The following is a 19,183-nucleotide window of genomic DNA, read 5'->3' as shown; positions in this document are numbered from 1 at the left end:
TTTTTCCAAATTTTTGAGTAGGTTGGTTTCTCTACTTAGCATCACAATTGAAATTCTGTTGCAGAATGTGTGGCTGCTTTGATGCAGACTCATAGCTTATTGAGTCTCTTTATGCTTGTTGAACGCTTTAAGATTAGAATATTGTGTTGCTTAAATCTTAATTACAAAGGCAAAGCGAAACATTCAACTAGAATATGTTGTATTACCACTTTGAAAAATTAGTAGAATGAATGAGAATCTGTGTAGGCAGTCAAAGGTTAAAGCTTAAGTTACGTATTACCGCTACTAATAATTTACATAGTACCTCAGATTTGCAAAGTACATTACAGTGTTTGTCCTCAAAACAAATCTGTGAAGTTGGTTGCTAGGACTACCATTTTACAGATGAGGTCCTATCCACTTTTACTTGGAAATAATTCCCACTGAATTTAATAGAGGCTACTTCCAAGTAAGTTTGCATAGGATTGCAGCAGGTGGATATTTTTCTCCAGGCCACATAGCTACCCAGTTTGCACAGTGAAACAACCCACAGTTTGTTAACCATGGGTTGTTTTGGAGTGAATGAAAGTGCTGGCTCTCAACCAATTGCCTGCTTTTGGTGCACTAAACAACCCAGGGACCCATGTTTTCTTCTTGGGTTATAGCTCTGGATTATTTCTCCCTCAGTAACCCAGAGTTCTGGGTTCGGATGTCACAGAGAACAACCCAGTAATGGTTGTTTAGCACACCAGAAGCAGGCAAGCAGTCAGGAGCCAGCATGCTTACTTCTGAACAACCCATGGTTAACACACCGTGGGTTGGTTCATCATATGAATCGGGTCAGTGAGTCTTTGGGGAAGGTGGGACTTGAACTGTCATCTCCTAGGTCCAAAACCAAGTCTCTATTCACTAGACTACACTGGTACTCTTTTTTTTTACTTTATTATTTGACAACCATATGTATGTTACTTATTCTGCTTTAGATCATCACAGATTGAAATGAGAAATGAAGCTTAATATTTAATCCATTGCAGTCTTCTGTTTACAGTTGCAATACTTGAAGAAAAATAAGGTGTAGAACAGGGTGGGCAACTTGTGATCCTCCAGATGTTTTGGTCTGCAACTCCCAGCATCCCTTACCACTGGCTATGCTGATTAGGTCTCATAGGAGCTGTAGGCCAAAACTTATGGAGGGCCACAGGTTGCCTACCCCTGGTGTAGAAGCACATTACCGTGGGATTAACTTTTGCAGTATTAACTAAATTTAGACTTTATTGGTACTCCATAGCAGCTATGGAGTATTAAAAGGATCAAAATTGGCTTGCAAACAAGCTAATTTTGACCCTTCTGGTGCTTTGTGGCTGCTGTGGACACTTTTTTAAAAAAATCTTTTTTTACTGAATTTGGGGGGAGGGTGACGGGGCCACATAGACCCCAAGGGCCATATGTTGGCCACCCCTGCTTTACATAGTAGCTCTTTTTCTCATAAAAGCCAATATTAACAAGTAGTGTTTTCACCTTGTAGAGCTTCTTGAAATACTGAAAAGTAGATCCATACACACATTCATTAATGATCAAGTTGCTCATAACTTCCTGTAATGTTTGTTGCATAGGTAGGTTTTTGCCTTTGTCAAGTATTTTCAGGTCTTGGCTTGATTTTAATCTTCCTAGTTAGTGAGAAATTATTCACTTTTCTTGAATATGGGTATATATTTTCCACATATACCAAGTTAATAAACCCATTTTGTTTGTTGGGTAAGAATTGACACCCTTTTTTCTCTAAAACATGCTGTCAGTTCAAGATTGCTGCTTTTGCTGTCCTGAACCTATGACACGTTTGTGGGAAAAGGCACAAGCTTTCCAATAGTATTTTTGCAGAAGTTCCATAGACGTTTCTGATTAAAAACTAGTGTAGATTTCAGGTATGGTACAACCCAGAAGTTATTATTCTAGGAGTTTTTGCGGGGTCATGTGCTTTATTGTTTTTCCTTGTAAGTCTTGGAATTAGTAAGGAAACACAGTCCAAATCACAGTTTGACAAACAGTGTAATCCTGTGGTACCACTATGTCAGTGACCGCTTACATCACTGTAACACTGGTGCAGTTGGGATCCAATGAACTCTTAGCAGCAAAAGTCAACAGCAAAACATTATCACTTTAAACAAGACATAACATAGCAACTCTGACAGACACTCCCAGAGCATCCATGGCAACACAGCAGACATCCACCAATCATAGCATTGTGTGGTGATGATAGAGCTCCCACAGTAACAAGGCATGGAAGGAACTGATCCACTCGGGACAGTGGTGGAACACGCCTTTGATGCCGCCTACCTCACACAGACATAACACACAATCTGAAAGTTATAAAGATATTATAGTGCCCTCACTGGTGCATATTACCATGCTGCGGCCAGCACAAGTCTAGCAATTGTCATCAATTGCCATGCAGTTCAGGTCTCCCTGCGTACAGTCTGCAAATAGTCATCCTTTGGACAAGCAAAAGCATGGGACTACATGTGAAATGAAGTATGGATATTTCAGTTACAACACGTGTCCATTCTCACTTGGGAGAACGTATGCTTGGAAAATACATGGGCTTCCCAGGAAAAGGGCTCAAGGCCACTCAGGGAGCATTGCCTATATTAAGAGGAATTAAGTTTTGTCAGGGAGAGGGAAGAGAGCCACTAGGACAAGCAACAATAGATGCTATACAGAGTTCACAGGAACAACCTTATGAACTCCCTGGTAGGTTAAGGGGAAAGAGCACTGATATGGGAAACAGGAGATGGCAGTTCAAATCCTGCCCTGAGGGAAAGTTAAATTCACTGCTGGAAGGCAAAACTTATCTTTTGGCTATTTAAGCAGCCAATCATCACAGAAGCAAAAAAGGTAAGGATACCATGCCTGCTAAAACTCAGGCCTCAGAGCAACCCCCTAACCAAATGTCCACTGGAAAAAAAACATATGATAAGGCCTTCGTAATTCCCTGGCCCTCACACTCAGATATACAATAAGGAAGCTTTATCATTGGGATGTAGAACCACAGGCCCAGGGGCCAAATCTGGCCTGGCTGCAGTTCTGCAGGATTCCCCAGATGGCCCCACCCACTTTTCCCCATCACTGGTCATGTGGTAGTTTCCCAGGTTTTGTGCAGTTTTCCCCATTCTAAAAGGTTGAAATACCTCTCCGAAGTTTTAGTTACTGGCAATAAGAGTTGTAAGTTACAATATGTTGGTAGTTTGGCCCCACCACATTTGCCTTTGGTTCCACCCATCCCTGGAATGCAGTCCCTGAGAGCTTCTCTGAAACGGAATTCAGCCCTTGGCTGAAAGAGAGTTCTATACACCTTGGTTTATGAAGTTTATATAAAGCGATTGCCCTGTAAACTGACCTGTTTAGCATACATGAGGTCTTAGGTTCAAGCCTGTATCCAGGCTCCCTGTGAAACAGGCTGGGAGGAGCCCATCAACCCGTGTGCCCAAAGGCACTCCTGAAATAGTCAGGGGTCCACAATGTTTGTCTTCTGTAACCAAATCAAAAATTGCTGTTGCCTGATTCCTGGCCCTACTGGTTTGGGTTCTCAGTTCTGCATAGCCACGGAATGCCTCTTTCCTACAAAAATGGAAGGTGGGGAGCATTTCAGGTTGACCAGTGCATGGCTGAGATGCTCAGAACACCTTGATTGAGCAGCAGCCAGGGATAGCCCCGATCACCCTACGTGGGGGTAAGAAAGGGTGGCTAGCAACTTAATAGATCCTTGAACATTCAATTGCTGAACAACCCCATCTTTCCTCCCAGGCATGGAGCTGGGAAGGGGATGGGGATCAGAATGCAACTGCCAGCACCATCCCCAAGAACCTCTACAGCATCAAGATTGAGAGAAAAACTAGTAGCTCATTACACTCAGAGGGTAGCAGCACATTCACTTTGGCAAGTGAAAATGTGAGGTTTGGAAAAAGTGACCTGGTTCACGCAACACGGTTGAGTCATTATAGGTTATTTAACCCATGAAGAGCTGCAGCATGTGGGGCCACCGTTTTGAATTTGTGTTGTGTCTTGTGAACTTGGCCATTGTGGATTAATCGAGGGTTAAACAACCCTCACATAACCCTCTATTAGTAGTAGGGTTATGCAAGGGTTGTTTAATCCTTCTTATGCTTGCTGGTGCACAAGTGGTCAGAGGGTGGATAAGATGCCCCTCTCCCACTGTGAGTCCACGATAGTTAAGGTGAATAAGATATGTGGGGGGAGAGAGAGGATTCCCATCTGCTAACACTTATTACTACAAAGAAACAGCTGAAATTGTTAAAGCTTTTATTGAAAAACAGTGCTAAAGTGAATTTTGAATGGGTCTGTGACCATATAATAAACACATCTAGCTGAAGTGACTTTTGAAATTAAGACAAATGAATAGGGTTGTCAACTTTCTGTTCTAGCAGCGCTCTTGTGCCTTTGAAAGCTGAATGGCAAACAGCAGAGTAGCAGCTATAGTTTTTTCCATCACTGTATCTTTATGGTAGGTTTGACTGCACCTATTATATAACTGTCTTTCAAGCAGACTTCAAAGGTATAGGTGCTCTGCTAGAATAAGAAGGCAACAATCCCAGACACGAACAGTGGATTCACTTACGTTTGCTGCTAGCTATGCTGTAGGATTTGTTCATGGTCTGTATTGTACAGGTAGTGGGGAATGTTCATGACTCTGCACCTGTTGGGATAGCCAAGAGGGATACAGAGCAGTAATACTAGTGCCACCTAGGTGCTCTTTCTCTTCCCCTGTCAGTGGTGCCCTAAATTTTATTTTCATTATATTTAATATAAAATATGTATAATACTATTTTATGTTGCATAGTGCCCCTGAAGAAGGGTTTAAATTTGAAATGTGTTGGGCTCAATAAAGGTGTCTCCTGACACCTTTTTCTTTTCCTACATTTGGTGTCCCTGACATCTCCATTTGGAGAATCAGCTGTTGGGAGAGCTAACGTAGTCCAGCCTTTTCCAATCTGGTGCCCTCCAGAAGTGTTGGACTACAACTTTCATCATTCCCAGGCAGCATGGTCATTGGCCGTGTAGGCTGAGGATGATAAGAATTGTAGTCCAACATATCTGGAGGGCACCAGGCTGGGGGCTCATGTAGACATTCAGACAATACTCTGAATTTACACTGTAAATGCCCTACTGGATGTGCCAGGGTTCTGATCCGACAAAGAAAAGGGAGTGTTTGCCCAGCATTGAGTGGAGTTCTATTCACCTATAAAAATAGCTGTGCTTCCCAGTGCCTGGTGGGTGTTTACTTGAAACTGGGACTTCATAGGCTATAGGGCTCCTCCTTTCTGCAGACTGAATCCTTACCCTGTGGCTCTTGAGTAAAGGCCACTAGCTATTTGTAGATGTTACCGTGTACATTTAATAAACACATGTAGGTGGCTCTGTCCTCCAGCCTACATGTGTTCATTAGAACACCTGAGCTGAGTCCCCGCACATATAGATACACATACAGGGACTCTGTTCGGACATTCCAATGTACACATATAGATCAGAGCATAGACCAGGGGAGGGCAACCACCAGCCTGTGGGCCTAATCCAGCCTGCATTGGGGCCCAATGCAACCCATGGAGGGTTGAGCACACTCCATGGGTCCTATCCCCTGCCCTCCACTATGCCATAGACTCATCATAATGCTGCCCTCCTCATGCACACAGAATGAACATGCCTGATAACATCTGAAAACACCTACAATCGCAACCTGTTGAGGGAAGGGGGATTGTTAAATCAGTACACAGTTTTTCCATCTTTCTGTGATGGTGGGTGGATGGGTGAGGAACAACATGGGAGACGTGTGCAGCAGACATTCCTCTTACTGGCTTAATTAAGAAGACTAACTTGTCCTTGCATCCCTAATTGCAGAAGTGGAGTCATGGCTTCCTTTGTGTGTTTTTCTGGAGTTGTTAGACAGAGTATCTGTAAAGTTTTGAGAAGACAAGTGTTAGTGACATTCCCTTTAAAATCTGTTCTTAGGCTGGTCCCTTTTTGTGCCAATTTCCCTTTCATCAAAGTTTCTACTTGTGTGCTCTTAAGTTATCCAGAGATGAGGACTGAGTGCTGTAGCTCCATGCTGTGTTGTGTGAGAAGTGTGTTCTGAGTTTACATACCATTGTTGCTGTGCTGTGCTTTGCCCCTGCTGAATGATGTTAGGCAGGAGGCTATAAGAAAGAGGGCCTTCTCAGTGGTGGTGCCCCATTTCTGGAATCCACTCCCCAAGGACACTTGCCTAGCGCCCACAGTTGGGGTCAGGCAAAGACATTTCTTGTCTTCCAGGCATTTAAGTTGTGCTGGTGTGCCAGTGTAAATGTGGCACTGTGCTAGAGTGGGTCCCAGAAACCAGTGTATCTTTAGGCTCCTCAGGTTCAAGGGGACCTAGTCAGTATCCTATACGTGTCCAGCTGATGTAAGTCAAGGATAAGATGGCACTGTAAATTTGAGAAGTCACTTAATTCATGACAATATTGTTACTTTTATGCGTGTTTGCCTTTTGTTGTTTTAAACCACCACATGCTGTTTGCTTGTTTTAAAACCAGTGTTGATTAGATGTGTGATTGTGATGTGGAAAATTATGCTGCGGGAAAAATAATATACTGTTTTAAAGTACTGAGTCATTTGAATATGGCCCACTCCCAGGAGATCTTATATAAGATGCTTTAAAGTGGAATTTCCTTGATTGAATTATATGTTTTTATGTGGCATAACATTACTGAATATATTTGTCTATTCTGTGCTAATTTATAAATAAATAAATTTATCTCTTTTAAGGAGCTCGGGGCAGTGTATACAATTCTCCCCATACCCATTTTATCCTCACAACACCCCTATGAGGTGGGTCAGGCTGTCAGCCATTTGAGATAGTGACTGGCCCAAGGTCACTTAGTGAGGTTCATGGCTGAGTGTGAATTTGAATCACACCTCCCTAGTCTTAGTCCAACCACTACACCACACTGGCTGTGTGTGTGTGTGTCCACCCTCCACCACTGCAAAGAACATAAACTGGATGTGAGTTTATTGTTTACTGATTCCATTCTGTACTGGACAGTATTTGGGGGTAATAACAGATACTGTGAACTATATTTTATGTTGATGTAGAGTTCCATAATTCATACCTTTTGCAGTTTCAAGTCTGGACTATAATGTACTTTGTGGGGGCTGCCCTTCATCACTAGCCAGAAGCTTCAAGCAAAATAATGTGGCTCGCCTCCTGATGGTGACAAAATGCCAGGAACATATTTCCTCAGAATATACACTGGCAATGACTCAGGGCAGACATAATGCTAACCATGGCTATGAAATCAGTAGTACCCCATGTCAATTCTGTCCTGTTTAACCTCAAAACCTGCACCAAATGGGTCCAAAGCACCCCAGTGGCTAAGCAAGCTAATCCCAATAGGTAAACATCACCACAGAATATCACTACAGACAAGATTGTAAATTGAAACCTTATTTATGGCTTTATTGCTGAAACTTCAGGAAAAATACAAAACAAAGAAAATGGCATGGTGGTTATATGAGCTTAGAAACTTTCAAATTACAGGGAAAGAGAATTCAACAAAAACAGAAGATAAATCAAAAGAATCGCAATTGCCAAAGCAGGTACTATGAACTTGGCCAGTAAGATAATGGCTTGAGCTTCTAACATTGTTATGACTCCTCTTTCCAACTTACTCCTGTTTACTACTTGTGGTTCAAAGCTAAACGAAAACAATTCAACCTATGTGTTACCCTCCCGTGGCCTCCTCCTGCTTCTTACTTGAATACAAAACTTATGCTGAAGCATTACTAAGTTCCTCTAGGCATAGGAAGAATAGAGGAAGGAGTTGAAGTGCACAGAAAACTCAAGACTTGGGAATAATTCCACTTGTCACCTCTGAAGATGGGATCCCAAATCCCCTCCTCAGATATAACCTCCAAGTCCCAAACCCAGAAATCATTCCAAGTCCCAAAGTCTAAGAGTCTAAAGAGGTCCATAGTTACCTAAATCCGTGAGTCTGGTGGCGTGGCAGAGGGAAGTGGAGCAGCCGCAGGAACAAAAAGCACCACTCCAGAGCTCCCATTCCCTGGGCTTTTATACCCCTGCTCTGGTCAAAGGTGGGGCCTAAGGAGCAGTGAGACAATCAGTCTCCAATAGAAAATGAGGTGCACATGGTTAGAGTGTTTGCTCACCAATCAGAAACAAGGTGTCCCATTTATCTCCCATAATTTCATGTGCCTGGGGAACGTGTCTGACACCATTACAAACGGGCTACTTTGAAATGTCCCAACATATGATCCAAAGTCTACCATCTGGGCATGCTATCTTGATCGACGCATTTCTCTTTGGTATATCTTCTTTGAACTCCCGATCATCTTTAGCCATTTTTGGTCATATCCACCCAAACACGTCCTCCTAGTTGTCGCTCGTGCTCAGGGCTGCACTTCCCCGCCCAACTAGCATCGAGTAGAGACATTCTCTTATCAGCATGTGTACACCATGAGAAGTCAAAACAGGCCTTTTCCTCCTCTCAGGAGGCATCTGAGCATGCTCAGTTCTGCTGTTCTGCTTAGACACTCTGCCAACACGTCATGGCCTTGAGCAAGCTCTGTGAAGCCGCTTGTAAAGACAGCTGCATTTTTTTCCCCCCTTCTTCAAAGACAGTCCTGCAAAATCTCAGTTAGAGTCTCAGTTAGTGAAATAACATCATTTAGTTTAGAGTCAAACTTCACGGTCTTCTTGCCCAGGGGTCAAGAGTCTGGAATATAAAGCTGGTTACGAGTCTGGGGTCTTCTAGGGGCTCCTCTTGTAGGCCTCTCCCAGATTAAATCAGCCATCTTTACTCTTTGTTAACCCTTTTTAGTACCAGATTAACAGTCCACAGGCTTGTGAGCCCCTATCTTCTTTCAAGGACATATACTCTTGCATTTCAGTTTTGGAGTTATTTGTGGTTAGTATTACATCTGCACCAATATTAACACTAAACATGTGGTTGGGTGCTAATAACGATTAGCAAAAACATTGATGGAGAAGTAACAGTAACCTTCGCTCCAAAACTGAAAGAGTCATACAGAGCAACACCACCCCCAGTACACATCGCCCTGTCACACTAATAGAGTTTGTTTCCATCCCTTCCATTGTTTCTAAGTTTCCATTATGCCCATTTTATTTATAGACTCATTTAAAAAGAAGTACTCCAGCTCCGCTATCTTGCCTCAAGCATGGGTCTACCATTTTTGGTTAGCCTTGCTGGCCAAGCCAGAAATGGTATTCACTGGACCCTCTTCTTTCCCAGCAAGACACGCACACCACTACCTAGGACCTCTGAGAGAGTAGCCAGTTGTGTGACACTATTCAGAAGTTCCCTGAAAGCCTCCAACCAGTATTACACAACACACACCCCCAGCTGTCCTATCCCAGCAGAAAGACCAGCAGAAAAGTGGCCAGTTCTACAACACTGGTTGGAAGTGTGCAACACACATACTCTAGAGTTTCCCAATGGACAGGCTAGTGGAAGAGTGACTGGTTGAATGCCATTGCATGAAGGTACCCTGAGTGCCTTCAGGCAGTGGTGTCTAACCTTCCCTGGGGGGAGGGGTTCCTAGTCTGGTCCGGCATGGGTAGCTGCTCATCACAGGCATCATGGTAGAGCGTTGAGTGAATTTCATAGAATCACAGAATAGTAGTGTCGGAAGGGTCCTATAAGACCATCGAGTCCAACCCCCAGCTCAATGCAGGAATCTGTCAGAGCCTGGACAGGAGGCTTCTGTCATTAGCATATGAACACCTGTATACTGTGTCCCTCTCCAAGTGTCTTTGGTGTATGCTTTTTCCTCAGTTGGATGGGCACCTGGAGACAAGGGAGTACAGCTCTCATACTGTTTCTTGCCCTGCAAGCTCCTTGATATGCAAGGTAGTCACACTCTATTTCCTTCCACTAGGAAATAGAAGGTTGCCCTATAGGCCACTGTAATCTCCAGTTAATTGGGGATATAGTTTTAATTGAGCCACAAAACTTAAATCAATTAGATTAATCAATGAAGTTGCAGTCCTAGTCAAGTTAATCCAGAGAGAAGGAGGAGGGTCTTGGGCCTCCTCCCTCTAGGCATACAGATTCTAATTGGATTGTTCTTGCATAGCCTTTTCCAAACCAGTCCCTTCCAGATGTTTTGGGACTTCATCTCCCATCAGCCAATGGTCAGTAACGATGGAAGTTGTAGCCCAAAACATCTGGAGGTTGCCAGGTTGGGGAAGGCTGTTCTTGCCTTGTTCCCAGGGTAGAGGCACATTAGGGTAGAGACACAACACTGTGGTATCCACCCAGAGAGCTTCAGCTATTGGGCGGTATAAAAATGTAATCTATATATATATATAAAAGTCAAAAATTGTGTGTGGGTTTGTGTGTTTGTGGCTGGCTGCAGGGCCGTCTAACGCAGGAAATAAGGGGAAGCTGCCCTGGGTGTAATCACACTGTAGGGGCCCACTGAGCCTGCCATTTGGGCCCTACAGTTGCTGCCCCTTTTACTTCACATTCTCACTTGCCAGAGTGTATGACAGGAGTCACTGGGTTACATTATTACTTTGTTTATACTTTCCCTTACTAACAAGTACACCCTCTCAATCTTGGTACAGGCCAGGTTTCTGATTTCAGCGATGAGTCATCCTGTTGGCCATCTTTCATTCTATTGGTCTCTCTCCCATTCACTCTGACTTCCTTCACCTTGGATTGGCTGGCCGCCGTTTGTTCCCTCCCCTTTACTCATGGTTTATTTTCTGACTGTGCAGAGCATTTAGTTTTTCTCCCCTCTTCCTGCAATATCCAGCGAGCAAGCAAGTTAAATATCCTTACCCCTTTCAATGGCAGATGTATCTGTTAGTAGCGTGTGATTAACACTAATGTGAAATGTGGTGCGGTGTGTGCTCGCCTGTCTGAGGGCTGGGATGACACGGTGGAGTGGAGACTTAGGGCTTTATTTATAAAAGAGTGAACTGGGGGGAATTGAGAAGGCAATTGCAGAATGAAGGGCAAAATAGCGGAGTTTTACGTGTAGCTGAATTGAAGATTTTTGAGTTTGTGCGTTTGTGGCTGGCTGCAGGGCCGTCTGTAAGACAGGGGTAAGGGGGAGCTGCCCTGGGCCTAATCACACTGCAGGGGCCACTGAGCCTGCCATTTGGGCCCTAGAGTTGCTGCCACTTTTAGTTTACATTCTCACTTGCCAGAGTGTATGACAGGAATTGCTGGGTTACATTATTACTTTGTTTATACTTTCCCTTACTAACAAGTAACCCTCTCAATCATAGTGCAGGCCAGGTTTCTGATTTCAGCTACCAGTCATCCTATTGGCCATCTTTCATTCTATTCGTCTCTCTCCCATTCACTCTGACTTCCTTCACCTTGGATTGGCTGGCTGCCTTTTGTTCCCTCCCTTTTACTCATAGTTTCTTTTCTGACTGTGGAGAGCATTTAGTTTCTGTCCCCTGTTCCTGCAGTATCTAGCAAGGAAGCCTCTGTTGAACATTTTAATAGTGGTATGAGATTCAGTGTGGATTATATTGTAGTAGTGCTTACAGATTCAGTCTCTTGCATTTTTAGTAGTGTTTTTTATTCAATCTGCTCATTATAATTGTTGTGCTTTTTTAATCAAGTCTGGTGGATTCAACTTTTCACCTTTCTTATGGGGCCTTTCCGAGAAGCGTAAACCTACCTTAATGTGTTTCTAACAAATAGTGCCTATGACAAAATTACATCCCGGGCAACGCCAAGTATATTGGCTAGTAAATAAATAAATTTAGGTCACTGAAGAAGGAAGAATGTTAATTTCAGATTTATGGAGTATACATATAAATATGAACAAGCAGTCCAGGTTTCTGTGGTGTTAAGATGAACTTTTGTTTTTGCACGTATATACACTGTGAGTAGTGATGGCAATATTAAGCCATTTCTGAGCAGCAGTATTACTGTTCAACCTGTTCTGGAGGGGGTTGCACTTCCCCAACAGATCAGTTTCATAGTTTAGGGGTGCTCTTGGATCCACCATTGCCACTGGAGGCACAGGTCGCCTCAGAGGCTGATATACTAACTAAATTGTTATCTGGACAGAGATAGCCTAGCTGTAGTTATCAGTGCTCTAGTAATCTCTCATCTGGATTACTGCAATGAATTATATGTGGGGCTGCCTTTGAAAATGGTTCGGAAACTTCAGCAGGTAGGGCAGCGAGATTATTAACAGGTGCTCGTCAATATGAAGATATTACCCCAGTGCTTTATGATCTGCACTGGCTTCCAAGTTCTAAACGGCTTGGGGCCAGGTTACCTGAAGGATCATCTCCTCCCATATATACCTGCTCAGAGCCTAAGATCATCTTCAGAGACCCTCGTTCAGGTGCCCCTGCCAAATGAAGTCAGGCAGATGGCTACTAAGGAGAGAGTCTTTTCAGTGGTGGCATCCAGGTGGTGGACTGCCCTTCCCAGAGTTGCTCACCTGGTACCTACATTGTCATCTTTTCAGCACCAGTTTAAGACCTTTTTTTATTTTCCCAGGCATTTTCGTTCTTTAGTTTTTATTGTTTTAAATATGTTATTATATTTTTAGATCTTTGTACTGTTGCTGTTTTTACTTTGATTTTATACTGCAGCTTTGAACTTTTAAAAGTATAAATATTGACCGAGTTTGCACATAATAACAATTCCTGGGTTGTATAGCTTCCTTCACACTCGTCACTTCCACTTACATCCAATAACCCAGGAACAGGATTGCTGCTTAACCCCAACAATTTCTAGATTAAACAGCTGAGGAATTGTCGTTACGTACAAACTGGGTCACTGTTTTGTCATGGTATTGTATTTTATGAATCTAACTGTTGTGAACCGGTATCAGGAATGAATCTGAGCATGTGGAGATGTCTAGCAGCTCAGATTCAGAATGGGAGCAGCCAGAACGAGGGGAGGCACTCTCCCTAGTGAGCTCAGATACAGCAAGGCTTTCTTCTCAAGGTTTTGACACACAGATGGCTCAGCCTGAATGCCCCCCCCCTTTCCTCCACCATGAGAACCCAGATTTCAGGGGGGGAGGAGAGCGAGGGGCGAGACTTGAGAAACACTAGGGTCCCTCGCAGAGCAAAGCAGGGAAAGTTAGAGGCGTGGCTGAAATGCTCCACCAGGTTGGCCACTTGTGAAAGCCTATGTAGGAGGGAGCCATCCTAAGGGAGGGGCATCCCTGCGAAGCTAGTCTGGCTGAGAAGTTCTTACCCAGACTGCTGGCAACTTCTCTAACTTCCACTTTGGCTCCTCTTGCAAAGGGGGAGAACAAATGAGTGTGGCAACCAACCAGAGAGCTTCGGATATTGGGCGGTATAGAAATGTAAAAAATAAATACTGTCACAAAGGGGTTGTGACATCTATATTGTGCTGTCTGTTAGCAAATATATAAAGAACCATCATGAGAACTATGGATTATGGGAGTTATTGGGTAGGATTCAATGGTGCCTTACTGCTGCCGGTGGCAGCGCAAGCATAGCCCCTGCCACGGGCAGCGGGATGTAGCGCTTCCAGGGGCAAGTCCCCAAATGACCGGAAATGCAAGTTTCTGGAAGGCGCGACCTGCCCCTTCCAGAAACTTGCATTTCTGGTTGTTTGGGGGCTTTCTCCCAGAAGCGCTACATCACCGCCACTGGTGGTAGTAGCTGCACGTGGTCCATTGGGGCTGATCGCATGCACACAGTGGATCTTACCCTGTGTCCAGTTTGTGTTCCATACACCAGTTATGGTGGCTTACCATGAACTATGCCTCCACTAAATGTTTGTGCACTGCACAGTGAATAGCAAACCAATCCCGATTTTCCTACATTATTTCAATACCATCAGTGCTGTTATGTGTCTCTGTCAATGAACTACTTACACTAGAATAAGGAGCTGCCATGTAGAGAATCAAGCAGATGGATCATTTAACCCAGTGTTACAAACTTTCTGCTTGGCAGAACCATTTCCAGATAAACTTGTTTGCCATAGAACCCCTGCATGGAACACTTGGGCATGTTTTAAAGTGCACATTCAGTTTACACAGTGCACTGGCCAGGCCTTTTGTCTCACATGAACTGAGATTGCGTCCTAGAATACGCCTAATTCTCTCCAGTGGCTGCACAGTGCAGGGGAAGATCAATTGTGTTGGGCCAACTTCCTTTCGTTTAACATCTTTTCATCAAGGATGCCTTAACAAGCTTCCAAGGATTCCCCAGGACAGTTTGAAAACCACTGATCTAACTCTTAACTGGCAACAAGTCTTCAGAGTTTCAAGCAGAAGTCATTCTGAGCTCTTTGCCAGGGGCTATATGCAAAACAGTTTGTCCTACTCCAAATTATAATCCCTGCTGAGAATATTTTCTACGACATCTGTTAAACCATTTGGCCATTCTGAAAAAAATGTTGTTTTAATTATCAGTTGTTATGTACTTAACAACTTGAGGATTGTGGCAACAGCCTTTGAAAAGTTTATTTTAGAAGCAAATATTCTAATTCCTATTGGTACAGAATTTAAACTGGGAGGGGGGCAACTGTAAGGGTCTGGGAGCCATCCCCCTGCTTTTCACAGGGCGCTAGTGGAGAAACTGGTGGAGTTCTGCAGCAAACCACTAAGGGAACCTAAAGTGGCCTAATCTCACTTGTGAGATTAGTGGCCTACACACCAGAATATTTTTAGGAACCAGCCTCAAATGTTTGTGTACCTGGGTAGGTGACCATACCTTTTATCTTGTTGCCTTCCAGCACAGTGAGGCAGTATAGACTAATACTCCCTGATTATGAACTCACTCTCCACAGTACCTGTGGTACTGTGGAGTCCTCACTCATGGAAATTCCTCCTTCCTGTCACCAGCCTTAGACATGGAAGCCGGTTTAGAAATTAGTTTCTAATCCAGGTTAATAGTGAACCTGAGGAAGAATAAGAGTTCACAGGAGGTGAGAGTGTGGGGGAGTAAGAGCACAATTCTGCAGCTTCTGATTCTTTCATGATGGTCTCCACATGCCTGTCCAATGTGATTTTAAAAATGCCCCAACCCACCCCCCCCCGCAAATAATTGGGGACTTATGACTTCATCATTTTGTCTGTTTTTATAAACCTGCAAATAGATATGATAGTGCTAAATGATTGCATTCTTTTTTGAAATAGCTGTGCGTTAGGAGGCATCTTTGCATGAGGATTGGCTTGTTCTATGGCCTCAGAGCTAGGTGCAAGAGAGGATGGCAACTGCACGGAGCTGGCAACGCCCCTCTATCTGCGGTATTTGGAGAAAGCTCTGCGGTTGGATCATTTTTTACGACAGACGTCCACCATCTTCAATAGGAGTATATCCAGGTATTAAACCTTGATTTGGGAACCCATAGAAAGGAAGAGTTTTATATTTTTTATGTTAAGTCTGTGGGGTGCTAAGGATCCTAACTTGGATCCTAACTTCAGTTCCATGAATGGAATGCAATTAATGGAACGGGGCTTTTCTCTTCATCCTTCCCTCTGCAGCCCCCTGTGCCCCCTCCCCCCAGCCTGTTTCTACCTTGGGAATAGTGTAGGATACATTGCCGTGGTGGCTGCAGATTAATGGGTCAAATAGGCACTTCAGATTATAATCAAAATGGGACGGAATTCACACACTTACACACACCCTGGTGATGTGGTTAGTGCTTTTAAAAAACATTCAGGATCTCCTGAATCATGTGTAGTTTGGCACTTAAACTGTAGAATATACAGTCATATACAAAGTTGATTTCGATACTTTGTGAAAATCCTAATTGTTTTCCTCATGTGAATGATTTAGAGATGTAAATTTTCTGGAAATTTTGAAGCCATGGCAGAAAAAAGCTTGTTTCTAGAAAGAAAACAAATAAATATTTGGAAAAGGTGTAATATATACAATACTTAAAGCTCAACCCTATTGGGTTGCTCCTTACTAGGTGGAAGCCTCTGATCTTGGAGGCTTCCGAGATTCCTGTGTCCTGCTAGGCTGCTGCCAGCAAAGTGAGAGGAGCGACAGAGGCAATTTTAGCCTCTCCGTCCTCCTTTTAAACATTATTGTTCTGGATGGGCCTCTGAGCCCATCTTGAGGAGTCATGCAGCCAAGGACAAGGATGGGGCTGGAGAAGCCATGGGATTATACAGATTCCAGCCTCTTCTCTCCCCTCCCCACTGAAACACCCTCTTTTTGACCTCTACAAGGTAATCTGAAGTCTCTTACACCCTCAGAAAGCTGGTGCTGCGGTTCTCACCACGGCAGCTTCAAGGGGGTGGGGGAGGGGGAGAGATTAGATCTTGAAGTCCCCCTTCCGAAGTCATAGCAGCGTCTATGGCCTCCAGAGTGGGAATCTGAGAAATCCATAGGATTACGCCTTTAATTTCTTACCAAACCTAAATTTCCTTTTCTATGTTAAGAGCATGAAATATATCACATATAACTTATCATTTTAAATTGTACTCTTTTAAAAATGAAATGACACATGTTTTAGTCTTCAAGAAGTAATTACAAATAAATCTAATGTCAGAGATGGAACTAAATGAGCGTTTGCTGTGACAGAATGGCTATACATCTTTATACATCTCAGTCTCTCTTTTGCTGCAGTGACTGTATATTTTAAACTTTGTTGTAGTGATGAAAGTGAAGATGGATTGGATGACAATCCTCTGCTTCCTCAGCCTGGGGGTCCCTTGATGCAAGTTAAAGAAGAACCTACAAGCTCCTTCCTTGGGGAATCTTCTGGAGCAGGAAGTTCTGGAATGTTAAACACACATTCACTAAATGGAGTGTTGCAATCTGGTGAGTGTGCTTCATAATGAATTTTAGGGTGATGATAGTATAGTAATCCAGCCTTGCAGATAGCCATGTGTTTGGGCCAAGAAACAATTCTTTATTGGTTAATAGCTACCCAGATGTACAATTCAAGCTAACCACTTACAGGCACATGTGGGCTAGTGAGATTTGTTATCTCTGGATACTTTTTTTGTACTTGGGACAGCAATAAATAATTTATCTGGCCAAAGCATCTTTACATTTGGTTGTTTGCATGATATATTTATTTATATTTATTTATTAAATTTATTAAACACTTATAACACAAATTTATCTAGGCATTTTACAAAAACCTAATAGAAACATTTCTTCTTTGCATGTTCTTTAACAGAGCCAAGAACAGAAAAAGGGAGTCTCTATAACTTTTCCAAATTGAAGAAAAGCAGAAAATGGCTAAAGGTGAGGTTTTTATTATTCTGAAATCTAGATTCTTAGGAATGATGGCTCTGTTGCTTTTATTCTCTGATATAGTTGCAGAAATCTAGATGTTTTTTGAAAACACTGCAGCTGCTGTCAGAAAACTTCAACATATGTTACAGCCTCTTAGCTTTGTAGAATCAAGAGGGAATAGCCAACATTGATACAAGTTTTTAATCCTTCCAACATCACACTAAAGCAGGGGTGGAGAATCTTTTTTCTATGTAATGCCATTGAAATATGAGGACATTCAGTCAGGGGCCAAAGCCAGTGGTGGGCAGAGCCAGAGCCAAAAATAGGTGGAGCCATCCCCTTTTCTCTTTCTCCCTCTCTGACCCCAGAAATACGGGTGTTTTCTACAGAGCTGCAGATTCTGCCATACCATTTGCTTTAACCTTTAAGTACATTTACTCCCTACAGGATGCTCCCCCACTTCCTTCTTGTTTCTAACCTGCCCTATATCAATAGATCTCAGGGCAGGGTACAGTAATAAAATTAATTCAACCTAAAACCACAACAATATAAAATCGGCATGAATAACCCAAGCAATCAAATCAAAACTGAGTTACAGTTAATAAAACTCAACCGTTTGGTTAAATAGCCAGATCTTAGCACCAAAATGAAGACAGCATTGGTGCTATCCAGGTCTCTGAAGGGAGAGATTTCCATAAGCAGGTATCTCACCCAGTAAAGTGTTCTTTCACATCTCCAGATAATGTACAAGTCCTAATGGTGGAATGCAGAGGAGAGAGCCCTCTGCTTCAACACTAGTCCCACCATCTCAACCTGCATAGCCTACCAGTGGCCCCTTCCTGTTTTGTTTCTTTCCCACCCCACTCAATTCAGGCATTGTGATATTTGAGGTAGAATATCTAATCACTTGCTATCCCTCCCACCCCCTGCCCCAACACATGGTGCTCTAATATGGGTTCAAGGAGCAGCTGAGAGGAGATCTGTGACAACATCAGCTTCTCTGGTTTGTGGCGATCCCACCTCCTCTCCTACTCTATCTGCCAAGGTGCCTGCTCACTCGCTTGCTTGTCTTTCATCTTCCCCTCTATCCTTAAAAACCTTAAAAACAATAACAACCATAACCATTTAAAAAGCTACGTTAAAAAGGTGCATCATCCAGGCAGCCACCTGCTGTGCCACAGTGCAGCCACAGCTGCTTGACTGGGCAGTCGGGGGAAAAACAGCAAAAAATGTAAGAAGTTCACAGCCTTGCTCAGGATTTAAAGTGTTGAGCTGTCAGAGTGGTCCACGGGCTGGATGAAATTCAGCTGCGAGTTGGATGAGGCCTACGGGATAGGGATCCCCACCCCAAAACCATGGTTTAGCACACAAACACTCCTGCTCCTGGGCAAGCAGAAGGAGGATTTTGAAGTTTTTACTTTTGCTTTCCCTTAAAAAACTTGATTTATATTACCTGGACCAGGGATCATGGTTTATCACTACCTACAGTTCGTTTCAATAAACTAACTTTGTAACCTATGGTTTGAAGTTGGCTTATTTTGAAACTGATCATAGTTAGTGATAAGCCACAATCCACCGCCAGTGCAAGAAGACACATTACAAGGAAAAAGAAGGCAAAACTTCCAAACTCTTCCTCCTAGCCACAAGGGAGGGGTGAATGCCTGAAACTGGGAGAAAGCTAAGTTCATTCATGTTACATTAAATCATGGTTTATCATGACATCTGAACACAGCCACTCCCTTGCAGTAGTATTATTGTTCACTTGGAGTTGTGATGTTGTTTACATGGTCACTAACCCTAAAGTGATGAGAGAGGCATCAAAAGTGTCTCTGAATGTGAGGGAAATCCTCATATGGAAGTTTCATACTCTTTGTACACATGGAGGGTGCATAGTGTTTTTTCTTCTTGTTACAGTTTTTTTCATTTCTTAGGTACAAAAGCAGGTGAGGCAAGGGAATG

General features: G+C 43.2%; 1 protein-coding gene across 6 annotated transcripts in view; it reads left to right on the top strand.

The window, feature by feature from the left end:
• Nucleotides 1-19,183, top strand: part of INO80 (INO80 complex ATPase subunit) — a 94,876-nt gene that overhangs the window by 1,628 nt on the left and 74,065 nt on the right. For all 6 annotated transcript variants that reach the window (XR_014789408.1, XR_014789409.1, XM_084845757.1 and 3 more), the window contains exons 2-4: nucleotides 15,166-15,351; nucleotides 16,635-16,801; nucleotides 17,166-17,233. Coding sequence is in view for 4 of the 6 variants with exons in the window: in XM_084845757.1 (XP_084701883.1) it covers nucleotides 15,209-15,351; nucleotides 16,635-16,801; nucleotides 17,166-17,233 (378 nt within the window). In the remaining 2 variants the exon portion in view is untranslated. The remainder of the gene's footprint in view (nucleotides 1-15,165; nucleotides 15,352-16,634; nucleotides 16,802-17,165; nucleotides 17,234-19,183) is intronic.

The sequence above is a fragment of the Heloderma suspectum genome, chromosome 1, assembly GCF_057233095.1.
Source record: "Heloderma suspectum isolate Gila_16-S chromosome 1, 16-S_ref, whole genome shotgun sequence".
NCBI classification, from domain to species: domain Eukaryota; kingdom Metazoa; phylum Chordata; class Lepidosauria; order Squamata; family Helodermatidae; genus Heloderma; species Heloderma suspectum.
Note: the sequence above shows the minus strand (reverse complement) of the source record. Positions and strands in the feature narration are given on the sequence as shown.